Consider the following 22,536-nt stretch of genomic DNA (forward strand, 5'->3'; position numbering starts at 1 on the left):
TGAATGGTGAGAGTGCCGCAAATAAAAGATATGAGAAAGTGTTTCAGGGTTTCGGATCAATACAGAACTAGGGTTAGTTTGTTTGTAAAGTAAATACTGTTATTCCTTCTCTATTTATATGAAACTAGTAAATGGGCTTTCACGGTGGACTCAATTTCATGTGAGGCACTTTTGCAACACGATCAATATACAAGTAAAACAATTTTCTTTATTTCAAAACAAATTTCATTTACTTCAAACCAATTTAATTTTTACTGTTGACCATAATAGAATGTACAAAGAATTGTATTAAAAAATAGAATAATTATAATAAAAAAATAATCTATTTTCCTATACTATATTGTGCTCTTGATTTTTGGATGTCAAACCATTAATTGGGTTTGAATCGTCAATCTTTGAACTTTCTACTTTTATTCGTGGGAAGGGAAATAGTGAGTAAAAACCCTTGAGAGATTAAAGGTCCAGGGGTTGGTTCCGCATAGGGAAGGTTTTTAAGCACCCTAAATGACTACGGTACTCCGTAGGAACCTCTTGCCTAAATTATCTTATGCTAAGTTATTTGATTATTTTTGAAAAATAAAGGCCTAAAAGTCTAAGTGAAAAAATGGAGGGAGAAGAAGCATGATTTTTGGTATTTTTCATTTGATTTGGAAGGATAAAATCCTTTGCCTACATACCCTAAAGAAAAGGGATCAAAACCAATGTAGTTCACCTTAAAAATTTATTTGGTGGGTTGGATTGATTTTAATGCTTTAGAAAAAGTTTTTAGAAGGGATGAGAGACCTCAAAGGTATAGAAGAATAAAAGAAGTGAAGTTGATTGATTTTAATTACAAGAAAGCAAGTCTAAATATAGATTAAAATTGATTAAAAATTTGATTAAGAAATAAAAGGAAAAAGACCTCTTGGGTTAAAATCCAAGGAATTTTCTTAAGAAAAAATTTGAAGTTTGACATATTTGATTTTTTGGAAAAGATTTTTCTAAGCTAAACGTAAACTAACGAAAATCTAGGTGTAACGACGTAACATAATAAAATGCAACTAATAAGAAAAATAAAATGCATGTATTACGTTGATCCCTATTATACACACTAACAATTGATGACAGTAAAATAAACTAGACTCTTGACCCGTGCTACCGCACAGGTCTTTCCAGAAGAAGTTAAACGAATAAGTCGCAACAATGTAAACATATATAGTTTAATAGAAGTCATATAAAAATTAAAAAATAAAATGAATTGAAAATTGATTTCATCGGTTATGGCCATTATTTGATGGTGAAATGTCAAAAATTTAAAATTACAAAACAGGTTGACACTATTAAAAATTACAAAAGAAATTAATAGAGATAAATGTTGCAATAAAAATAAAAATCTTCATAACATTTTAATCTTACCAAAACATCTATTTACTTTTAGCAGATCCAAAAACATACTCCCCTCGGTCACATTTATAAGCAAAAATGCACTTTTTAGGTTCATTGAATAAATAATGAATTTGGTCTATATATTGACCAAATACATTAAGTATTGAATGAATCTAAAAAGTGATTTTTTGCTTATAAATGTGATCGGAGGGAGTAATTTATTAAGCTTATTTGTTTGCTTTTTGGTAACAAAAGTTAGGAAAATATTTTTTTTAAAAGGAAAATTAACACACATGTTAGCATGATCTCGAAAATCAAAATAAGTAGAACTATAACTAATAATTAAGACCCGTTAACTATAAAAAAAACCACATATTTTACTGATATTAACTAAAATTTGAAGTAAAATTGGTGATGTCCTTTTTTCAGTTTACAATAGGATCCCTTTAAACAACCATTTATAGGTGGTATGGTATCCATGTACTTTTTTGGATGATGACTAAACCGATTGTTAGAGATTTCACATTGAGGCTTAAAGTCAATTATATAATCCATAAGAATAATTATTTATATATAAGTTTAAATATATGTATTAAGTTTAGAGATATATACAAAGAATTTCCCATTTTTTACCATTAAACAATAGAATTTTCCATTTCAGAATCTCAACAATAATAATGTGGAGTGGCTTAAACTTTCTATTTTTTGGTCATTGCTACTATCTTTCTTCCATTGAGAATCATGCTATGAGTATCCTATTAATTTTCTCTTTTTGAAAAGCTTTTTGGTTACATTCTCTTTCTGAAATGCTACAATATGAATCTGTCAATGTGAAAGAAAAAAAATTAATACCAGTAAAAAAGAAACAACTTTAACTTGTATGAAACAACAACACAATGATACAGGTACACATCTCATATTCCCTAACACTTATTCAACACCCTATTTTATCTTTATGATTAAAAGTTTATGCATAAAAAAAACAACAAAAGATTCATATTCATCCAATAAAACACACTTAAGCTTTTTTTGCAATAAAAAAAAAAAAAAGATTCATATATTTCAAATGAGGATTAGTGCTATTACATATAGTTTTTTGGCTCCCCAATTCCATTATATTGGGGAAAAAATGTTGTTGAATATACAAAGAACTTAGATATCAATGACTAAAGCTAATATTATTTCAAAAATAAAAAAGACTAAAACTAATATGCAAACTGAAGTTATATATGCCCTTCTCAATGTCAGAGTCATGAGTGATCGCTCTATTTATTGGTTGGTGGGATAAATTAAAGGTGAAATCCTATTTATAATTTTATATAGTTCGGATGGCTTCAAATAACACAATATACCCAACTTTTTGTCTCTGCATCAAAAGGCTCTGAAGTATTATCCTCCTTATCAATCATTGTTGAAGAATTTTTTTGGTAAAAATCCCCAAAAAGATTATTAAACTGTTTCTAATCAAACCCATAAAACAAAATAAAAAATGAAAATGAAAGATGATTCAACTTACATAATTTGTAGACGAGGGAATTTGGATGAATATTAAAGACAATACACACTTGAATCTGCAATAGTGAGGGGGGACAACATCAATGTAATTGTAGCCGAAACCATGTTGTCGATGAAGAACAGTCCTAAAACTCACTATTCCAAAGCAAATTAAGAAAACAATTTGTACCTCGAACGAATCAATAATCCATTTTAGCCATTCAGATACACATTAAGAAAAAGGTCAACAATTGAAGATAAACCAACTATCCTCAAAAGAAAAGGAATTGCACATGAATAAAAATGATGACAGAATTACCTCAACGACAAAATATTCAAGACGACGGCGAGGTAAACAGGAGGAGCGGCGCTGGTACAACCTTAAGAAACTGAGTGATACAGAAAATAGGAAATTAAAGATCATCCTTGCTGCTCCTTGTGTAGGCCTTCTAGCGCCCTACATAAAAAGAGAATAACAAATTGTTACCACATTGATTCAAGTCCAGCACAGGAAAAAAAAACGACACTGTTGCATTCTTACATCCCTAACATGAAACTGAATGCAAATCCTTATGTATTGAAGTCGTAATTCATTCACAATTTTGTCAAAATCAGTGACTGGATTTAGATTCAAAGGAGCTGCACAAAAAAACACCAAGCAACTGACACTACTAGAAAAATCATGAACACCGACGGAATTTAGAGACGGATTTTGTTCTGTCTCTATTAGAGACGGAATTAGAGATGGAATATAATTGGCTGAGACGGAAGTTGAGATTTTACCTTTAGAGACAGAATTTAGAGACGGTTCTTTCTGTCAGTAACATTTTCCGTCTCTAAATCCGTCTCTGACATATATAATTTATTATTTTATAATTTAAACTCAGGTAAAAATGCCCAGAGACTGAATTAATCCGTCTCTAAAAAAATTATAATTTAAAATAAATTAGTCCCGTAGGCTCCCAAAATGAAGCGTTTACTACACCAAATTAAACAATCGTTCTTTAGAAAAATAGCATCTGCCTTCTCTTTAGAAAAAATCGTTTTCCTCTCCCTCCGTCCAAACAAGCCGTACGAGGCTAGCAAGATGTAGACGTTTTTGGGTGGTGCGCACGCCTCTTGCGGCTGCACCACCTTCATCCACCTCCTAAGAGGGTCACGCCGCCTCGTCGATTCCGGTGCTGTGGTGGTTTCTTCTTCTACTCTTGGTTCTTTTCCTTGATTGTTTCAATGTTTTCGATCCGGTCCCGTTTTAATTTGTCCCGATCTGTTCTAGATCTGACTGCTACGCCGTACACGGCTGTCTGCTACGCCGTTCACAGCGGTCTGCTACGCCGGAGACCTCTCTCTGTTTCTGTTCACGTTTTTTGGTGGTGGTGGGGTGGTTGTGGTGGTGGAGTTACTGTTCACGGGTTATGATGGGGTGGTGGTGCGGTTCACGGTTGTGGTGTTGTTTATGGATTTTGAGGTGGTCACTGAGTTTGGGTGTTGATGGGGTGGTGGTTCAGTTGGAGTTTTGTGTGGTGGTGGTGATGAAATGGTGGATTGCAGGTGGTGAGAGAGGGTACCGTCAGCGGGAACAACGAAGATGGTGGTTGCAAGGTGGTTGACGAAGAAACAGGAACTTGAATCATCAAAGAAGAAGAGATCTGAAACAAGGGAACTCAGTTGAGCCAAAAGAGTATGCTAAAGAATACGATGGGGTTATTAAAATTTTAATAAGTTAATTTAATTTAATTAAACCATTTATTTGTTTACTTATTTACTCATTTTACTTGATCTGTGTTAAACAAAAGGAGTTGATTAGGTTGAAGTGTGAAGCTAAACTTAGGGTGGATTTTATGTTGACCCTGAAGCTATATTCTTGGTAATTATCATTGTTATTGACCCAAAATCAAGGATTATTTTGCAGAAACAGAGGTAAGGAACATAAGTTGATTTATAACTCTTTTTCTACAAGTTTTGACTTTCAAATATAGTCGTGCATGTTGGATGAGGCTGTTTTTATTCAACATTTAATTCATCCGCGCCAGCATTGGTTATCAATGTTCCTTTTATGCTGAAAAAAAATAATGAATGTTCAAGAGCTAACAATGCTAGATATTCATATCTCAGCACTAAATAACTGATGTTAGATACCTTTCAGGTCTATAAATAATATCTCCGAACATTTACTTTAGGATTTAATGTGAATTACTGATTCTTTTGGGGAGGGATGGAGGAGGGTAATGCACCAGAACCAGAAATTGAATCTTACATGTGTGATACTTCTTGGTGTGCAGGAGTTAAGAAGATTTCCAACGCTTTCAAATGACATTGCAACCGCTGCAAATGAAGCACTGGATAAATTCCGAGACGAACGCAAGAAGACAGTTACGCGGCTGGTTGATATGGAGTCTAGCTATCTAACAGCAGAATTTTTTAGGAAGATTCATCTTGAACCAGAAAAGAACCCAAATGGACCACCAAATTCAAGATTGGTACGTAATTTTCTACTGGTCTTCTCTATAAATTGCATTCTTTACGTGTATTACTATTACAGGTCTTGTTTGGGTGGAATGGATCTATAGTTTATGAATCTTAATTTTACATGGCTCGTCACATGAAATTTTTATATCTCTCTCTTGATGACATGAATATCAATAAATATTATTATTTTATGGCCATTTTAATGCTCATGTAAAGAACACATCTTTTATATGAATGTACAATCTATGAAGCTCCTGCTGAGGCGGAGTTCAAGAAAGAGTGAGACCCATAACAAAACTATTGTCGGCGGCACTTTGACCTTATATAACTCTGTTTTTTATAACTCAATGAATTGGTTTTATTTTTGATGGGTGCTGATTAGTAACTTCATTGGCTGATTGAGAATGTGTCAAGGTCTGTTTGTGTTAAATTTTTAATGTTAAATAAAATTAAAATAGTATGTTGGTTTATAGAAGAACATATATACACTTGTGACTCTTTGTTTTTGTGTGAGTTTTTGAGGTGCTGAGTTTTTGCTACACAAAATATATGTATAGGATGTGTGTTTGTGTCTACATTTTCTTTATGTCTATTGTATGAATTATAAGTTGTAGCTTTGAAAATGAAACCTATGTATGGAACAGGAATTTTGTGCTTGCGTATGTCTACTACTTGAACTCCAAGGTGATTGAAACCATTATCAAGTTTAAGGTGATGGAAACAATCATGATTTGGATCTTACTTATTTGATTTTGGTTTATAGAAGAACATATATACACTGGTGACTCTTTGTTTTTGTGTGAGTTTTTGAGGTGCTGAGTTTTTGCTACACAAAATATATGTAGTTAATGACGGAATGATGAATATACAAGAAATAGTGGATGAGAGAAAGGTTGTCTCTGCTACACAACAGGTATCTTAGTAAGTAATGATCCTTAGAGTTGCTGATGGAATATTTAGTTTACATGGGAAATACATGGATTATGTGAGTAAGTCAAGATGGGGATTATTTGAAGTTAGTTGAAACTTCACTAGTTATTTTATATGCATTACAACTTACAAGTGATTTGAAACTGACCTAGTTACTTTAAATTACCAACCAACTCTCTCTGTTCGTGTTTAGTTGCAGCAGCAGGGTAAGTGATGAATATACAAGAAATTTTGTTTTGTATGTTTTCTTGGCAGCTTTGTAGTTTGTTAGCGTGTTTTCGATTATAATCCCAACTTGAAGATTTATGTATTTTGTGAAGTTGAGACTTACGATTGAATCCCTCATGGGCAGTTATTCAATATACTAAATTTAAACTTTTTAGAAACCTTAGATAATAACAATTAACACCTTTTCTTTGTTTTATGCAGCATCTTTACCAAATTGAAGTTTTCTATCTTTGATTGATTTAATAGCATTCCATATAGTACAATTGTCTCTAAAAAGGTGAGATATTAGTTCTAAATTTTAATCCATGTTATTTATTTTTTCAATAAGTTTATTGTTTAGTGTTTGATTTAGAACATGATTTGAAGGCTGTCTTTGTTATGTAGAATATTGTGTTTTGAAGGCTAACTGACTTTAGTTGGTTTGCAAGGATAATAGGATATCACACCTAGGTATTCAATATCAACTACTTGTTTAAGGTTTGGTTATTTGAGCGTGAAATCAATAACATTAGTTTATGTCTAAACAAGGATATGAGTGATTGTGAATTTTTTACTTCCTTTGCATTCATGTCACTACATATATTGTTTTTGAATATGACTTCAAGTTTTGGCAATAATGCATCTTAAATGTGATTAACTTACTAGAACAATGTCTCGGTTACTTGGGGGAAGATTGAGAAAACAGAACGTAAGGTGATTTTCCGCCTCCAAATCCATGCTACACATGTAAGTTTTCTCTTCAGTTGAGTCATTATGTAACTCTAATTGTTTATTGTTCTATACATAAAGGACTATTAAAGAAAATTTGTTGACTAGCTTGATTGACATTGCTTTGTTTCCTTGGCATAATTATTGAAAACAACAAAAACTATGCTTGAGACCCACATATTTTAAATTTTGCAGGCTGATGGAAGTTACTTATTTAGCTTAGACATTATTCCGAAGCTTTGTCAATTAGCTCAAGAACATGTCAAGAGCATGAGAGAATGATAATGTAAATGAAGGAGGGGATAGTAACAACAATTTAGAGATTTGGAAAATTTTAGATTCATTATCATATTATTATTTTTAGGTAATGGATAGTTTTACTTTGATTTGTTCAGTTATTTGCAAACTATATTTATGTATTTTTATGAGTACTCTTATCTTGAATGAGACATTATTATGTTGATCAAAATTTGCAAACTATATTTACGTATTTTTAAGAGCACTTTTGGTTGATTTTTTTTTTTTTTAAAAAAAATTGAAGTTAGAGACGGAATATAAATTCTGTCTCAGTAGAGACGGAATTTATTTTATGTAGAGACAGAATTTGGTTTCTTTGTAGTCACGGAATATATGATTCAGAGACGGAATTTTTCCGTGTCTGGTAGAGACGGAATCTGTAAATCCGTCTCCAATTAGCTTAGAGACGAGGAAATTAACCACGGATCCAATTCCGTCTCCAATTCCGTCTCCAACTTGTTTAGAGACGGATTTTTTGCATTTTAGAGACTGATTTCGCCCGTCTCTAATTTGGATTTTTCTAGTAGTGTGATTAGAACCAAATATATTCAATGAAACATGATTAGATTGATTAGAACAGAAATTGTATGGAAATCCATTAAGATTAACTGTACCACAAAGGTATGTGCACGCCACTATTTATACCGGACTCATAGACAAAATGAATTTGAATCACGGTGACATGTGTAGACAATGAATTGGGGAGTTGGAGAGACTTCTCGTGGAATACAAATTCACTTGCTGCATGGAGAGATATGGAAGGCCACATTAAATGTTTAATGGATTAGTGGGTAGTTGGCAGGAATGACCGAAATTAATGCAAGAAAATTTTGTTAATTTTGTTAAAAAAGGTTGGAGCGATCTGTATTGTCAAAAAAATAGGAGTGGATATGCAACAGATAAATGGGAGTGGAATTTGTTAAGAAGGACTGTAGCGACAGATAAGAGTGGATATGCAACAGATTTGTTGTTTTTATTGTTAATAATATTTTGTTAATAGGAGTGGATAGGAATAATTTGTTAATAGGAGTGATTTTTTTTTATGTTTATCTGTTTAGTAGGAAACGGTTAGGAACAATACGATTTTTGGCTTGCAAAAAAATAGGGTTAATAGGGTTAAACAAATCGGAATTAAGCTTTAGGGTTAAAACAGTAAATTTCAGCAATAGGGTTTAGGTTAAAATTAGAGCTAAAATAAGCTTTCAGGTTAACTTTTATAGATAAATAAATAGATTAGGGTAGAAAATATTTGCTTCATAAAAAAAAGGCAGGAGGATAAGAATAAAATTGGTGCAATGCATTTTTTTAGATGGAATTTGTTATGTTAAATAATTGCAAACCTAAAAGTGTAGAAAATATTTGCTTAAAAAAAAAAAAGAAGGATAGGAATAAAAAAAAAAGGAGGATAGGAATTCAAAAAAAAATAATAAGGATTCGGCCGGCCAAAAGGAGGATAGGAATAAAAAAAAAGGAGGATAGGAATTAAAAAAAATAAGGATTCGAAAAAAAAGGAGGATAGGAATTCAAAAAAAAAATAATAAGGATTCGGATAGCCAAAATTATAGCAAACTTGATAACAAAATTCGGCTGACATTAATTAAGTAAGATGATCAATGGCTAAAATTGAATGGCGCCTAAATGTGCAAGATCCAATGGCTCAGAAAAATGGAGGGAGAAATGGGGGAAAATATTAGGGTTAGAAATAGCTTTAGGGGTTAAGCTTTATTATATAAGATAAGATGACAAGAAATAAACATGCATGCAACACAAATTAAATAATAATTAGAAATAAACAAAAATGAACTAGAAATAAAATAAACCACAATTAATAATGAACAAGCGAATTAAACGAAATAAAAAAACAGTAATAAAAATGAACAAATAATAACAATTATTAAAAGTTAGAGTGCTTAAAAAAGGGAGAAATAAAATTTTAGTGGTGCAAACAGAAAAATAGTAGTGAAAAATAATAAAGGAAAATGGGCTCATGCTGGACGAATTTGGACCATCTGATTAATCAGGAGGTCCAGATTCAATCACAGTATAGTCTCATCACAACTACTAGATCAACTGGTCCAAGGGATTAAGAAAACAGGAGCACAATAGTATTGGTACCTGCTGTGCACACCAAGCTCAATGGTTACAATCAGTCATCATCCATGAGCATCAAACTACCCTTTAACTTACACTTTATTATAGATAAACACATGCTTCTTCTGAAGTCCAGAGAAATGCTACAGACACTAAATAGCCTTGCATACACTAAATTTGCTAATACGATCAGTGCAGAGTAATATAGCCTTGCATATACACAGAATTGTAAATTAATTTAATTATCATATCAAAAACAAAGAGAGAAAATTAAAGTTTTCATAAAATATCACCTAATCGTTTAAAGTTTATAACTTTTCAAATAAAGTTTAATGATATTCACAAATTAATTGGTTGGAGAAAATCAAATCCAAAACAATAAATAACAAAGAAATCATCCCTTTTTACTCCAAACACAGAGCTATTATTAGAAATTGTTCTAGAGAAAACCAAAGCAAAAATATTATTAAAAATGAATGCTTACTCGATAAAGAGGACTATCATTGGAGAGAAAGTTTCCCATTCCACTGCAACATTTTCAAACACATAGTATGCATATCTAAAACTGAAAAAGAACCACATAAAATCCGAATTGATTAATAAATTAAATTAGAAATCTTCACTTTGCAATACCAACATAAAAAATCAAAGCTAAAATATTATATAAAAAAAAAAATGAATGCTTACTTGGTCAATAGGGCTATCTTTGGAGAGAAAGCGGTGAAGATCCAATTGCTCACTAAAACATTTTATCAAGCATGTGTTGGGAAAATCTAAAACTGAAAGAGAAAAACATAACATTCAAAGTGATTACCAAATTAAATTCAGCGAGTGATTGTGATTAAGATGATTGAAAACAGAAATACCCTTAAATGGTAATCGCAATTTTGAAGTGATAAAAGAAAGCACAAAATTGAAATTTTGAAGCGATTTGTTTTGTTCAAAAAAATAGGAGTGATTTGTATTGTTCAAAAAAATAGGAGGGATTTGTTTTGTTCAAAATAATAGCAGCGATTTATGAGTGATTTGTTGCTTTGAAGGGTAATACAGTAATATTAAGCATTAGAGTTAGGTTAAATTTAGGGCAACAATTAGCGTCCGGTTTATCTTTAATAAATAAGAGATAAGAGATTTATTACCGATTGATTGAAGAAAAAAAATAGTCTTAAGAAAAAAGATAGTAGTGATTTTCTAAAAATGATAATGATTTAAGCGTAACCAAAATCCGGGGCTTACAGATTCAGTTTAAAAATTCAATTTAGTTTTTCTTTTAATGTTTTTGTTAATAAGTGTAAATATGAAGTGTCTTATAGATGTAGATGTGAATGTTGAGCAACTTAGATATGAGATGAGATGATCAAAATATTCAATGTCTTATAAGGTTTTGCATCTGACTTACAAGGAAAGTAAGGGAGATGAAAAACCTCTAATTTTGGGTTGGTCATCTAATTCAAATGATCTTCTTCGCACCGGTCCTCATGTTTGTATGTTACAAATGTATCATATACATGTTATTAGATTATTCTCCCTACGTACCAAAATAATTGTTTCTCATCTTATTGAAAATAAAAGGCCAAATACCACTTTTTTGATCTTTTTAGTTTGACAGAATTCTCAAGTTAGTCTGTTTAAGTTTCGAAAGTTTCAATTAGGTTCTTTTAGTTTGACAGAATTCTCAAGTTAGTCTTTAAGTTTCAAATAGGTCATTTTAGTTGATTAACTATTTCACCGTTACCCCTGCTGTCAGTCTCCGTTTAACTGATGCTGATGTAGCCTTTAATTGTTGACTTGGATCAAAACGCTGCCTTTTAAAAGCTCTAGGGTGTCAAAATGTTTCGTTTAATGGTCACAAATGACCATTTATAGTGCTCGAATGTTCATTTGTGACCATTAAATGTAACATTTTGACACCTGGAGCTTTTAAAAGGCAGCGTTTTGATCCAAGTCATAGTGCTCGAATGTTCATTTGTGACCATTAAACGTAACATTTTGACACATGGAGCTTTTAAAAGGCAGCGTTTTGATCCAAGTCAACAATTAACGGCTACATCAGCATCAGTTAATTATAAACTGACAGTAGGGGTAATGGTGAAATAGTTTATCAACTAAAATGACCTATTTGAAACTTTTGAAACTTAAAAGACTAACTTGGGAATTCTGTCAAACTAAAATGATATATTTGAAACTTTTGAAACTTAAAGGATTAACTTGAGAATTTTGTCAAATTAAAAGGACCAAACGTGGTATTTGGCCAAAATAAAAACATAAGTTTATCATCCGCATAGAATAGGCTAAGCCAAGCTACACTTTATAGTAATAGTAGTAATAAATAATATTGTTTACTCCTTCAAAAAAAAAAATATTGTTTACCTTTACTTAAGTAAGTCGGCCTTATAGATCGAAAAGACTTTTTTATGACCCGTAATCTGACCTTTTTAGCTAAATAGACCTCCAAAGGAGATTAAATTACCTCTATTTACCAAGAAAAACTTGATCTGACTTGTCCTATAGGCTAGGCTGTAGGCCCTTATAGTTCCGCTTAGATTATTCCCATCCCTATCTACTATAAAATCTAGGAAACAAATTACCCATCAGATTACAAAACTAACCTTCTAAACATATCTCCTTTTTTCTAATTTTTGTTTTGCAATAAATAATTTTTTGGGAGCATAAAAATATTTCTATCTCAATTTTTAACAGATGTCCTTATTTTTCTATTCTTTTTTTTAAAAGAGAGTTTTCTTTTGCAATAATCCTTATTTTCACGCATTCTAAAAAATGATAATTTTTTTTTATCAATTTTGTATTTTTTTATGTCATTTCATTTTTTCAAGTGTTATTTTCAGCAAATGCGTTACTAAAGAGTATGGTTAGAAGATACAGTTCATATATGATACAATTGTTTGTAACTAGTCAATTGTTTTAATATATTAATTATAATTTGTTATAAAAATCAAACACGAGACAAATGTACGTCACTATAGAATTACTCAAAAATTCTTTAAAAAAAAAGAATAACTAAATAATTCATATTTTTTTAGTATTTTTTATAGAAAATAGAATAATTATAATAAACTAATTATAATTTGTCCCTGTGAGCTTAGCTCAGTTGGTAAGGACAATGCATAATATATGCAAGGTCTGGGGTTCGAATCCCAGTCATCACCAAAAAAAACTAATTATAATTTTACTAATTATAATTTTTTACACTTCATTATCTTCACGTTGTTTTTCACTAAAAAAAGTCACCATAAAGTTATGTTGGTTTTTGTAGACTTCATTATTCATACACAAGACAATTGTTAGTCACTAATCAATTAGTTGATTTTTTTAAATTTTATTACTAATTATAATTTTTTACACTTCATTATCTTCACGTTGTTTTTCACTAAAAAAAGTCACCATAAAGTTATGTTGGTTTTTTTACACTTCATTATTGTTAGTCACTAATCAATTAGTTGATTTTTTTAAATTTTCTAATTAGAAATGAAATAACTGTATTATATTAATTATTTTTTTAATAGTAACTAATCAATTAGTTGATTTTTTTTTATATTTTCTAATTAGAAATGAAATAACTGTATTATATTAATTATTTTTTTAAGTAAGTCAAGAGTATGTACTTGCATCAAAATGATGCGTAGATTATAAGAGGACTTTTTTTGTATTCTTTCACAGCAGTAAGTAAATCAATGATTGAAAGAGTTTGTTTGGTAAGATAGTAAAAAGGATTAAAGATATGAAAAACAAATTGTGTTGAGATTAGACCATAGCTAAGCATTCAATGTATTCTCTTAGTTGATTATATACTTTCGAAAATTCAATTATATTTTTACAAGTCCTACATCGTATGTTTTCATATCTGGCAAACAACGTGAAATCTATGGTACCAATTAACTTTTGATGACTAGCAAAATAGTTAATTGATTCTAGGTCATATGATCGGACAACATATGTGATTGTAAACTTAACCTTATCTAGCAACTATGTTCAAATGTTTAATCTTACAACATCTCCTTAAAACTTGACAAATACATTCAGAAATGCGATTACACCAATGACAATCAAGAAACTACAAATTGGGGGAAATGGAAGCAAAAACTATGATGTTTTCACCACTTAACCATGAATCTCTTATTACTTAAAGTTAACCCGTAAGCAATATTTTGCCCTAGATTTACCCTAATTTCTCTGCTTAATTTTACTATATTAACCCTATCTATTCTATTATCTCTTATTACTTAAAGTTAACCCGTAAGCAATATTTTTCCCTAGATTTACCCTAATTTATTAATCCTATCTCTTCTATTATCTCTTATCTCTTATTACTTAAAGTTAACCGGTAAGCAATATTTTGCCCTAGATTTACCCTAATTTCTCTGCTTAATTTTACTATATTAACCATATCTCTTCTATTATCTCTTATTACTTAAAGTTAAGTCGTAAGCAATATTTTGCCCTAGATTTACCCTAATTTCTCTGCTTAATTTTACTATATTAACCATATCTCTTCTATTATCTCTTATCTCTTATTACTTAAAGTTAACCAGTAAGCAATATTTTGCACTAGATTTACCCTAATTTCTCTGCTTAATTTTACAATATTAACCCTATCTCTTATTAATAAAGCTTAACTCGTCTTGCTATTACTTAAATCTTAACCCGTCTCGCTATTATGTTTGTCAAATTATGTTCCTAATTTCAATGATAATCGCATTTATTGTTCATTCCAATTAAAAGATCAAAATCTGTGTCGGGTCGATGTCATGTTACAATATCAAGGTCGATGTCATGGACATAATATGATATGGTACAGTACCAATGTCTATGATAATTAATATTATGAATTTAATTAGAACAATTATGACATTCAACTAAACTATTTTGTTACATGTTAGTGTCAAATATTGCCTTCGATATGACCCGTGCCTTATTCTTAAGGTGGACTTTGAGAAAGCTTATGATTCAGTGGATTGGAGCTTCTTAGAGTATATGCTTAGGAGGGTGGAATTTCATGCCAAGTGGATAGCTTGGATGAAGTCATGTGTTTTTGGAGGAAGCATGTTAATTATGATAAATGGTAGTCTAACGAAGGAAATTGATATCCAAAGGGGTTTGAAACAAGGGGATCCCTTGGCGCCAGTTTTATTCCTCTTAGTGGCGGAAGGATTTAGTGGTCTTATGAATAATGCGGTCAATCGGAATTTGTTTAAAGGTTTTGAAGTGAAGAGGGGTGGGTCGGTAATTTCACATTTGCAATATGCCGATGACACTTTGTGTATTAGGGAAATAAAAATGAAAATCTTTGGACTATTAAGGCGGTGTTAAGGGGTTTTGAGATGGCTTCGGGTTTAAAGGTAAATTTTCACAAAAGTTGTCTTATGGGGGTTAATGTGGCGCCAGAGTTATGGAGATGGCTTCCTTGCTCCTAAATTATAGTCTCTCCCCTATTCCTTTTTCTTATTTGGGTTTACCGGTAGGGGCGGATGCTAAGAAGTTGTCAACATGGGAACCGGTGTTGGAGAAAATTAATGCCAAACTCAACTCATGGGGGAATAATTAATTATATTAGTTTGGAAGGTCGTATTGTCCTTCTAAATTCGGTTTTCAATTCGGTACCTATTTTCTATCTCTCTTTTTTGAAAATGCCTGTTAAGGTGATTAAGAAGGTGGTTTGTATCCAAAGAAGGTTCCTTTGGGGTGGAGTTTACGGTAGGATGAATAAGATTTGTTGGGTGAAGTGAAGGAAAGTGTGCCAACCTAAGAGTAGAGGGGGCTTAGGCGTGAGGGATATTAGTTTGGCTAATATTAGTCTCTTAGGTAAGTGGAGTTGGCGTCTTCATGATAATGAAGCGTCAATGTGGAAGGAGGTGTTAGAGGACAAATATGGGCCTTTGGTTAGTAGTAGAATCCGTTTGGAGGGGGAAATTTGGTCGTCTTTAGCTTCTCGTTGGTGGAAAGATGTGGTGTCTTTAGAGGAGGAAGGGGGGGTGAGATGGTTTAATAGGGAGTTGGTTTGGAAGGTGGGGGATGGAATGGGAACATTGTTTTGGAAGGACACGTGGGTCTCGAGTGTTCTGCTTATGGTCACTTTTCCGCAGTTATTCTCCATAGCAAATACTCAAGAGGTGAAGGTAGGGGAGTTGTGGGAATCCGCCGTAGCCGGTGGTATGTGGCGGTTTTCTTGGCGTAGAGAGTTCTTTGCGTGGGAGGTGAATAAGCTTAACTCTCTTTTGTTGTGTTTGGAGGGGGCGGTGATAGGGGAGGGTGTTGATATATAGGTGTGGAAGCTGGATAAGGTGGGAGTGTTTACGGTCAAGTCTTCTTATTTACAAAATTTGAGGCGTTTAGACGAAAGCTTGTCGACGGAGGAGGAGGTGGTTTTTAGAGATCTGTGGAAGAGTATGGCACCATCCAAGGTGTTGGCTTTCTCTTGGACCTGGTTTCTTGACCGTATATCGACCAAGGTAAACCTATCAAGAAGGCACTTACTGGGAGTGGAGGATTCTAAAAGGTGTGTGTTTTGTGATAGTGAAGATGAAACGTTAACCATTTATTTCTTCATTGTGGGGTGATTTCGAGGGTGTGGACAGAGGTGATGAGGTGGTTGAATTTTAATTTTATCACGCCCCCGAACTTATTTATTCATGTTATTTGTTGGTTTAGTGAGGTGCGGTTTAAAAAACTTAGACGAAGAGCTTGGCTAATTTGGCACGCCGTTGTGTGGGTGGTTTGGATGATGAGAAATGATCAGATTTTTAAGGTGATTTCGTGGCAATGGAGCTTGAGTAGGCTCAAAATTGCGACGTGCTTATATTATGAATGGTGTTGGAATCCCCGTTTTTTTCTTGGAGTGTGACTGTTTGGTTTTAGTTGCGGCATTAGGAGGCTTTGGCAATCTGAGTGGGCTCTGTGTATTGCGGATTGCTCTCTGTCACTAATTTTGCTGTCATTTATTTGGTGTTTTTGTTGTTACTGGTGTAAGGGGCTGTTATTGGGGTTTTTGTTTTTATTCCTCTGCTGTAACAATTGTTATGCGCAGCCTTGCTCATCTTGAGTGGGGTTTGTGGCTTTTTTAATATATTTGGCTGTTTAAAAAAAAAAAAAAACACCTATTTATGACTATATATCGATACCTCAAAAATTAGAACCCTTGAAATGATCCAACTCATCTAAATTGCCTACGTGTATAAAATGTCTATCCATCAGATCACAAAACACTCTCAACTTTTATTTTCATCCCACTAGCGTTTTCTGTTTTATTCAAGTTGTTGCTACAAAATTATCTATTTGTTTATTGCGTTAATTTACTAGTAGTTGCTAAAACTTATGTTTGTCATTGTTTATGATATTATTGTGAATTTTATATTCATTGAAAGGGACCTGGAAACTAGTTTGGGAATAACTATGAATTTCCGGTCAATGATCCAAATGGTATTTTACTCGCAAACAATTAATACATAAAAAACTGATCAAGTGCAGTAAAACAGACTTTGATGCAGCTTTGTGATGCTATATTAGTCCGATTGGAATTCTCTCTGACTCGTCTTCCATGCATGTCTTCAAATGTTCCGTTTCATAGTCCGATTCAAATTAACTTGATGTTCCCATTCAATAGACCTTCTCAATTCTTTACATCTTAGAGCTCTATTACAACAAGCTCCATTATTTATGTTAGTTTCTACATATGCTTTGCTTTTTTTTATAAAGTAGCGATGAGTTTAGGCAAACCAGAAAGTTAAATCTGTTCTGGCATGCAATATCGTGCTAATTGCAAGTGTTCACTCATCATATTGATTTTTATTTTTTGCTACGATATATATTGTATAAACTATACTATGAGGGTATACAACATTAAGCTTGAAAATTGCCATGGAATGTTGCACAAATTTGTTGATCATAAGGTAGGAACTACGTTAACCTTGACCTAACCAAAGGTTGATACATTTCATCAAATTCATTAGCAAATAAAGCATAGGTGACCTCAGAAATCAGATTAAACAGTAACAATGAGGTTAGTAAAATTTGCCACTCAACAAATCCTTTTGGAAAACTACACCTTATTCCAATAATAATAAAATAAAGGAAATTTAGGCACTCAATTGTGCTTTGGAACCTTTCGATTCTAGTTATTTCTTCAATTCCAAACTTGCGGAAATTTCTTTGAACTGCAACCGCCTTCCCTTGATCTCCAGTAACCTGTAGGCATAAAAAAAAAAAAAAAATCAACAGTGACTTGAAAAATAAAGACCAAGCAGCTAGATAGCAAAACTTCGATATTGGCAACATAGTGGACACAAACACATTCCACACATGCATCTTGATTTTACGGGTTCTATCAAAACTGAACTCGATATATATGAATCTCTAGTGTTTACAATTCTGGTGTATCAGTAGATGGGATAAACCTTCAATTCTGGTGTAATATCACATGGAGATACCTCACATTGCTCAGTTTGGCCAGATTTTTTTTTTTCCTGGAATAAGTAATGAGAAAATCAGGTGACAAGTTACTAAGAAATAGAAGTACTTTGCCTTTTACAATAACAATATATGGATTGTCTATATTGCTAATCTTACTTTCGGTCATGTCTAATGGTCGAGCCAATTAATGTGATGAACTCCTATAAACTTCTAAATCCGTATTTTAAGGTAAAAGAAACAAATAATTCTCTCATTTAGAAACTGTCGTAAGCTAGAATCATTTTTAACTTGGACCTAACCTAAGGTCGATACATTTCATCAAATTTGTTAGCAAATAAAGCATAGGTAACCCCAATCATCAGTAAGACAGATCAATGGAAAACTTCACTTTAATCCAATAAGACAGGCTTTTTGCTCCAACAATCATTACAAAACAATGAATTAGAAAGTGAACAAAATAAATAAATTTTTTAGGTTTCCCTCAAAAAAAATATTTAGGTGATTGATCGAGCTTTGAAATCTTCTAGTTCTAGCTGTTTGTTTAATTCCAAACTTGCTTAAATTTCCTGAAAATCGACCATCTTCCCTTGATCTCCTGTAACTTCCTCTCTTTCAAATGTCACTCAATTTGCTGTGAAGCCCATGCCTATTAAACAATCAAAACCGCGAAAATAAACATAATGACTTTTGATCCTATTCATATATACCTAAATTACATGTGTTATTAGAAGGACACAAACCCATCTAGATTCCTGAGAGAAAAATCTATACAAAGATATTAGGATCTCCAAGTTAAATTTACCACAATTGTAGATCAATAACATGGTAATCCAATATATATGTAAATGTATTAACAAGTGAACTACTTTTATTACATCAATATTATTAATGTGTATTAGTATCAGACTAGACACCCACCAGCTACCACTAGTTAATTCACCTATATATACACCAAGGCTCAAATACAAAGCATGTAATTGATGCAGAAAATTCATTTGCAAACAAATAAGGCTGGCAAAAATATGCATCAACATCATTGTTCACACCAAGGCCTTACAGCTATTGTTGGTGAAAACTACGAACTCTCAAAATCGTATTATTTGATAGTTACAGCTAAAGAGCATTTCAAAATCTATATTGTAAAAATTGAAAGTCATATGTTCTAAATATAAACAACATATCACTTTATATGCAATTGCAGCATGGAAACATCTTTGTTTCCCAAGATCCTTCGGTTACAAATACTCAATATAAAAAACAACAGACTGATTAGTAAATGTACCTTTGTAAGTTGACAATTTTAAAAATTTATTTCTTAGAGAAGTAAATATTAATACAAAGAAAACTTACAGTGTTCATAGAAATTTCAGAACACTAGCAAATAAGGCATCCATGGCCAGTTCCCTAATAGTATCACTTACGTCAGAATCTTCCAATACAATCTCTCTCAGTTGTTTGCAGTTTTCAACCACATCTTTTACTCCTTTCTCTGTGACCAAGTCACAACCTATCAGTGATAGTTTCAAAAGCTGAGAACATCTCTTTGAGATCGCATAGAGTGTTTCATCCTCAACATCTGTACTTGACAAGTCCAACACCTGTAGCTTGGGAAGTACAAAGTTCATTTCAAATATGTCCACATCTGCATTACATCCGGTTAAGTCCAAGTGTGTAATCTTATAACATCTCCTTAAAATGTGACAAATACCTTCAGATGTCCAATCACTACAAAAACTCAAATCAAGCAACTCCAAATTAGGGAAAGAAGAAGCAAACACTGTGAGATTTTTGTCACTTAACCAATAGTTCTCACCCAAATAGAGAGACTTTAATTGAGGGTATACACCAATATCTGTCAAAGAATCATTATACTCTGAAGTCTCTTCCCCAATACTTGTGCTTTCCATTTTGATCTCACTAAGTGAAGGACAATTTCTAACTAGTAAAAACAAGGATACTTCTGTGAGGTCTCGACATAGACTAAGGTCTATAGACACCAAATCAGCAAGAAACAAAGTCAACTTGGCAACATGTTGATCATTCAGAAAAAAATTGCAATCAAGATCTAAATGTTGTAAATGTCGACACTTGGATAACAAAGAGTGAATTGCATTTGTGTGATTGTTGCTCAAACTTTCACCGAGGTTGAGTTGTTTGAGCAAAGGGAAACAATCGGCAATGAGTAACAGGTGAGAGCTTTTAAGAGATTGAATGTTGCAAGCATTGAGAGAGGTCAAAGTAGTAACCTGTTTGGAGAAAGCTCGTAACCCATTAACGGGAATGGTCCGATTATTGGAGATATTAAGAGATGTGATATTTAATGGGAAACGAGAGATTGCACGGAGAAGCTGGTTGAGGTCACAGTTGTAGTGTGAGAGGTCAAGGGAGTTGAGGTGTGTGAACCTTTCGAAGAGGCGAACAATGAAAGGGCGTGTTTGATCGTAGACAGTAAGTGAGAATAGGAGACCGTTGGTGAGGTGGAGGAACTGTTTGGAGACTAGGGATAGAGAATTTAAATTGTGATGACGGTTGTTGTCGTTTATGATGAGGAATCGGAAGACAATTTCCCAACAATCATCAGGTAAATATGAACAAGTTTCTTCCATAACAAACTGTTGTGAAGAATTGAAAGAAGTTTTCTTCTTCCTTTTCAATGGATTTTGGAAGAGTTTCGCTAATGGTAAATTTTCCAGTGAAGATTTTCTTTTCCTTTTCATTGGAAGGGAATGGTATGAGCACCTAGGACGTTGGTGGGAAAGGAAATAGAAGATATTAGGGTTTCGGCAAAAGAACTAATGGTTGTTTGTATAGTGTTCATTCCATTTATATATACTAGATTTTTGACCCGTGCCCCGCTCGGGTTTATTGTAAAAAAATTGACATAAGAATAATAAAATGCAATATATAATTTTTTTGAAGGGATATGCAATATATAATTGGTAATGGTGAAAAAAATAACACGTGATAATCTATAGTAGTCAAAATAAAACACTTCATAAAATGTATGAAATCTGAAAATATTATAAAAGAAAATTAGGTTAAGTTGTTGCAGACTTAACAAAAATTAATAAATAAGGATTAGGGTAGAAAATATTTGCTTCAAAAAAAAAAGGCAAGAGGATAGGAATAAAATTGGTGCGATGCATTTTTTTAGATGAAATTTGTTAGGTTAAATAATTGCAAACCTAATTTGCAAATGAGCGGGAAAAAATTAGGTTAAGTTGCTGCAGACGTAACAAAATTAATAAATAAGGATAAATAAGGATGTCAAAAAAACAGACATGAAATTAAAAAAAATCCAAAAAAAAAGTGTAAAATTCTTGCAAAAAAGAGTATAAAATAGAAGGATCATACGTGATCATTGATATAGTAGAAAATATTTTCTTCAAAAAAAAAAGGCAAGCAGATAGGAATGAAATTGGTGTGCAATGTATTTTTTTAGATGGAGTTTGTTAGGTTAAATAATTGCAAACCTAATAAAGCAAATGAGCGGGAAAAAATTAGGTTAAGTTGCTGTAGACGTAACAAAATTAATAAATAAGGATGCATTAGACAATGGGCTTTGTTTATGGACAATCTTCCTTTCACTATATCGATTTATTTGCCCATTTTTCTTTTAAACTTTTGTCTTTTTCAACACAACAATCACCACTCCATATTTTTCTGTACAAAAAATAAAAAATAAAAACAAAAGATTGAAGTAATTTGTGCCAAAAGATTGAAATAATTTGTGTCAAAAAAAAAAATTTAATATAAAATCAATTTTATTACAATAAAAAACACAAAATAGATTCTAATTTTTTTATAAAGGGTCCATTTGTTATATATTTTGAAAAAATGGATTTTTCTTTGTATTTTTAAAAATGATATTTTTTTTGGGAAATTTACTCAAAAATAAAATCACATATTTTTTTCAAAATGACATCTTTCAAAAATGATTTTTATGAAAAACTATTTGTTTTTTTTTTAGAGATTTTTTCTAAATTTTAGTATCCAAAAAAAACTATAACAAAATGGTGAAATACTTAGAATGATATTTTAATATAAGCTATTCAAACGAATTTTTAATCTGAAGCTTTCGTAAAAAAATTATTTGTTAAAAAATATCTATTTTCAAAAAAAAAAAAAACTATAACAAACGGGCCCAAAATCTCTAAGAAATAATATATCAAATATTGAATGTCAAAGTCACTTCTATTTTAATCGGTAACAAATGAATACTTATAACTTTTTTAAGTTAAAAAAAATATTTATTAAATAGTTTTAAAAGTATTTTATCTATTTTAGAAGTTTGTAAAATTTCATTCGTAATTTGAATTTAAGTTGGAAGACAATGGTTCTTGTTTAATTCAAAATTTTATTAATATAATCTCTGTTTTGTGTATTTCTAGGTGTCAAACACTATGTTTTTAAAAGTTTTTGTACTATGGTGTTACTTTTCATATGTGATTGGATTGATGTGAATAGAGGCTTTGCTTTCTGTAGAAAGTGCAATGAGTAATGGTAGAAAGTTGAATGTTATATGAAATT

The 22,536-nt window shown here is 31.9% G+C and overlaps 1 protein-coding gene and 1 long non-coding RNA gene across 2 annotated transcripts; one reads left to right on the top strand and one right to left on the bottom strand.

Moving 5' to 3' along the window:
* The first annotated feature begins 3,823 nt into the window (after nt 1-3,823).
* Nucleotides 3,824-7,663, top strand: LOC146912970 (uncharacterized). The gene is made up of 10 exons (XR_015013225.1): nt 3,824-4,037; nt 4,136-4,540; nt 4,656-4,779; nt 5,142-5,339; nt 5,973-6,039; nt 6,174-6,241; nt 6,688-6,763; nt 6,871-6,936; nt 7,132-7,212; nt 7,390-7,663. It is a non-coding gene; the product is annotated as an uncharacterized LOC146912970 (long non-coding RNA).
* Nucleotides 7,664-19,361: 11,698 nt separating this feature from the next.
* On the bottom strand, nt 19,362-20,723 carry LOC146912971 (F-box/LRR-repeat protein 16-like). The gene has a single exon (XM_085720826.1). The coding sequence runs from the start codon at nt 20,721-20,723 to the stop codon at nt 19,362-19,364; it is 1,362 nt and encodes a 453-aa protein (XP_085576952.1).
* Between the last annotated feature and the right edge of the window lie 1,813 nt (nt 20,724-22,536).

The sequence above is a fragment of the Medicago sativa genome, chromosome 6 (assembly GCF_051527215.1).
Source record: "Medicago sativa cultivar Bolivia chromosome 6, Bolivia_mono, whole genome shotgun sequence".
In the NCBI taxonomy this organism is placed as follows: domain Eukaryota; kingdom Viridiplantae; phylum Streptophyta; class Magnoliopsida; order Fabales; family Fabaceae; genus Medicago; species Medicago sativa.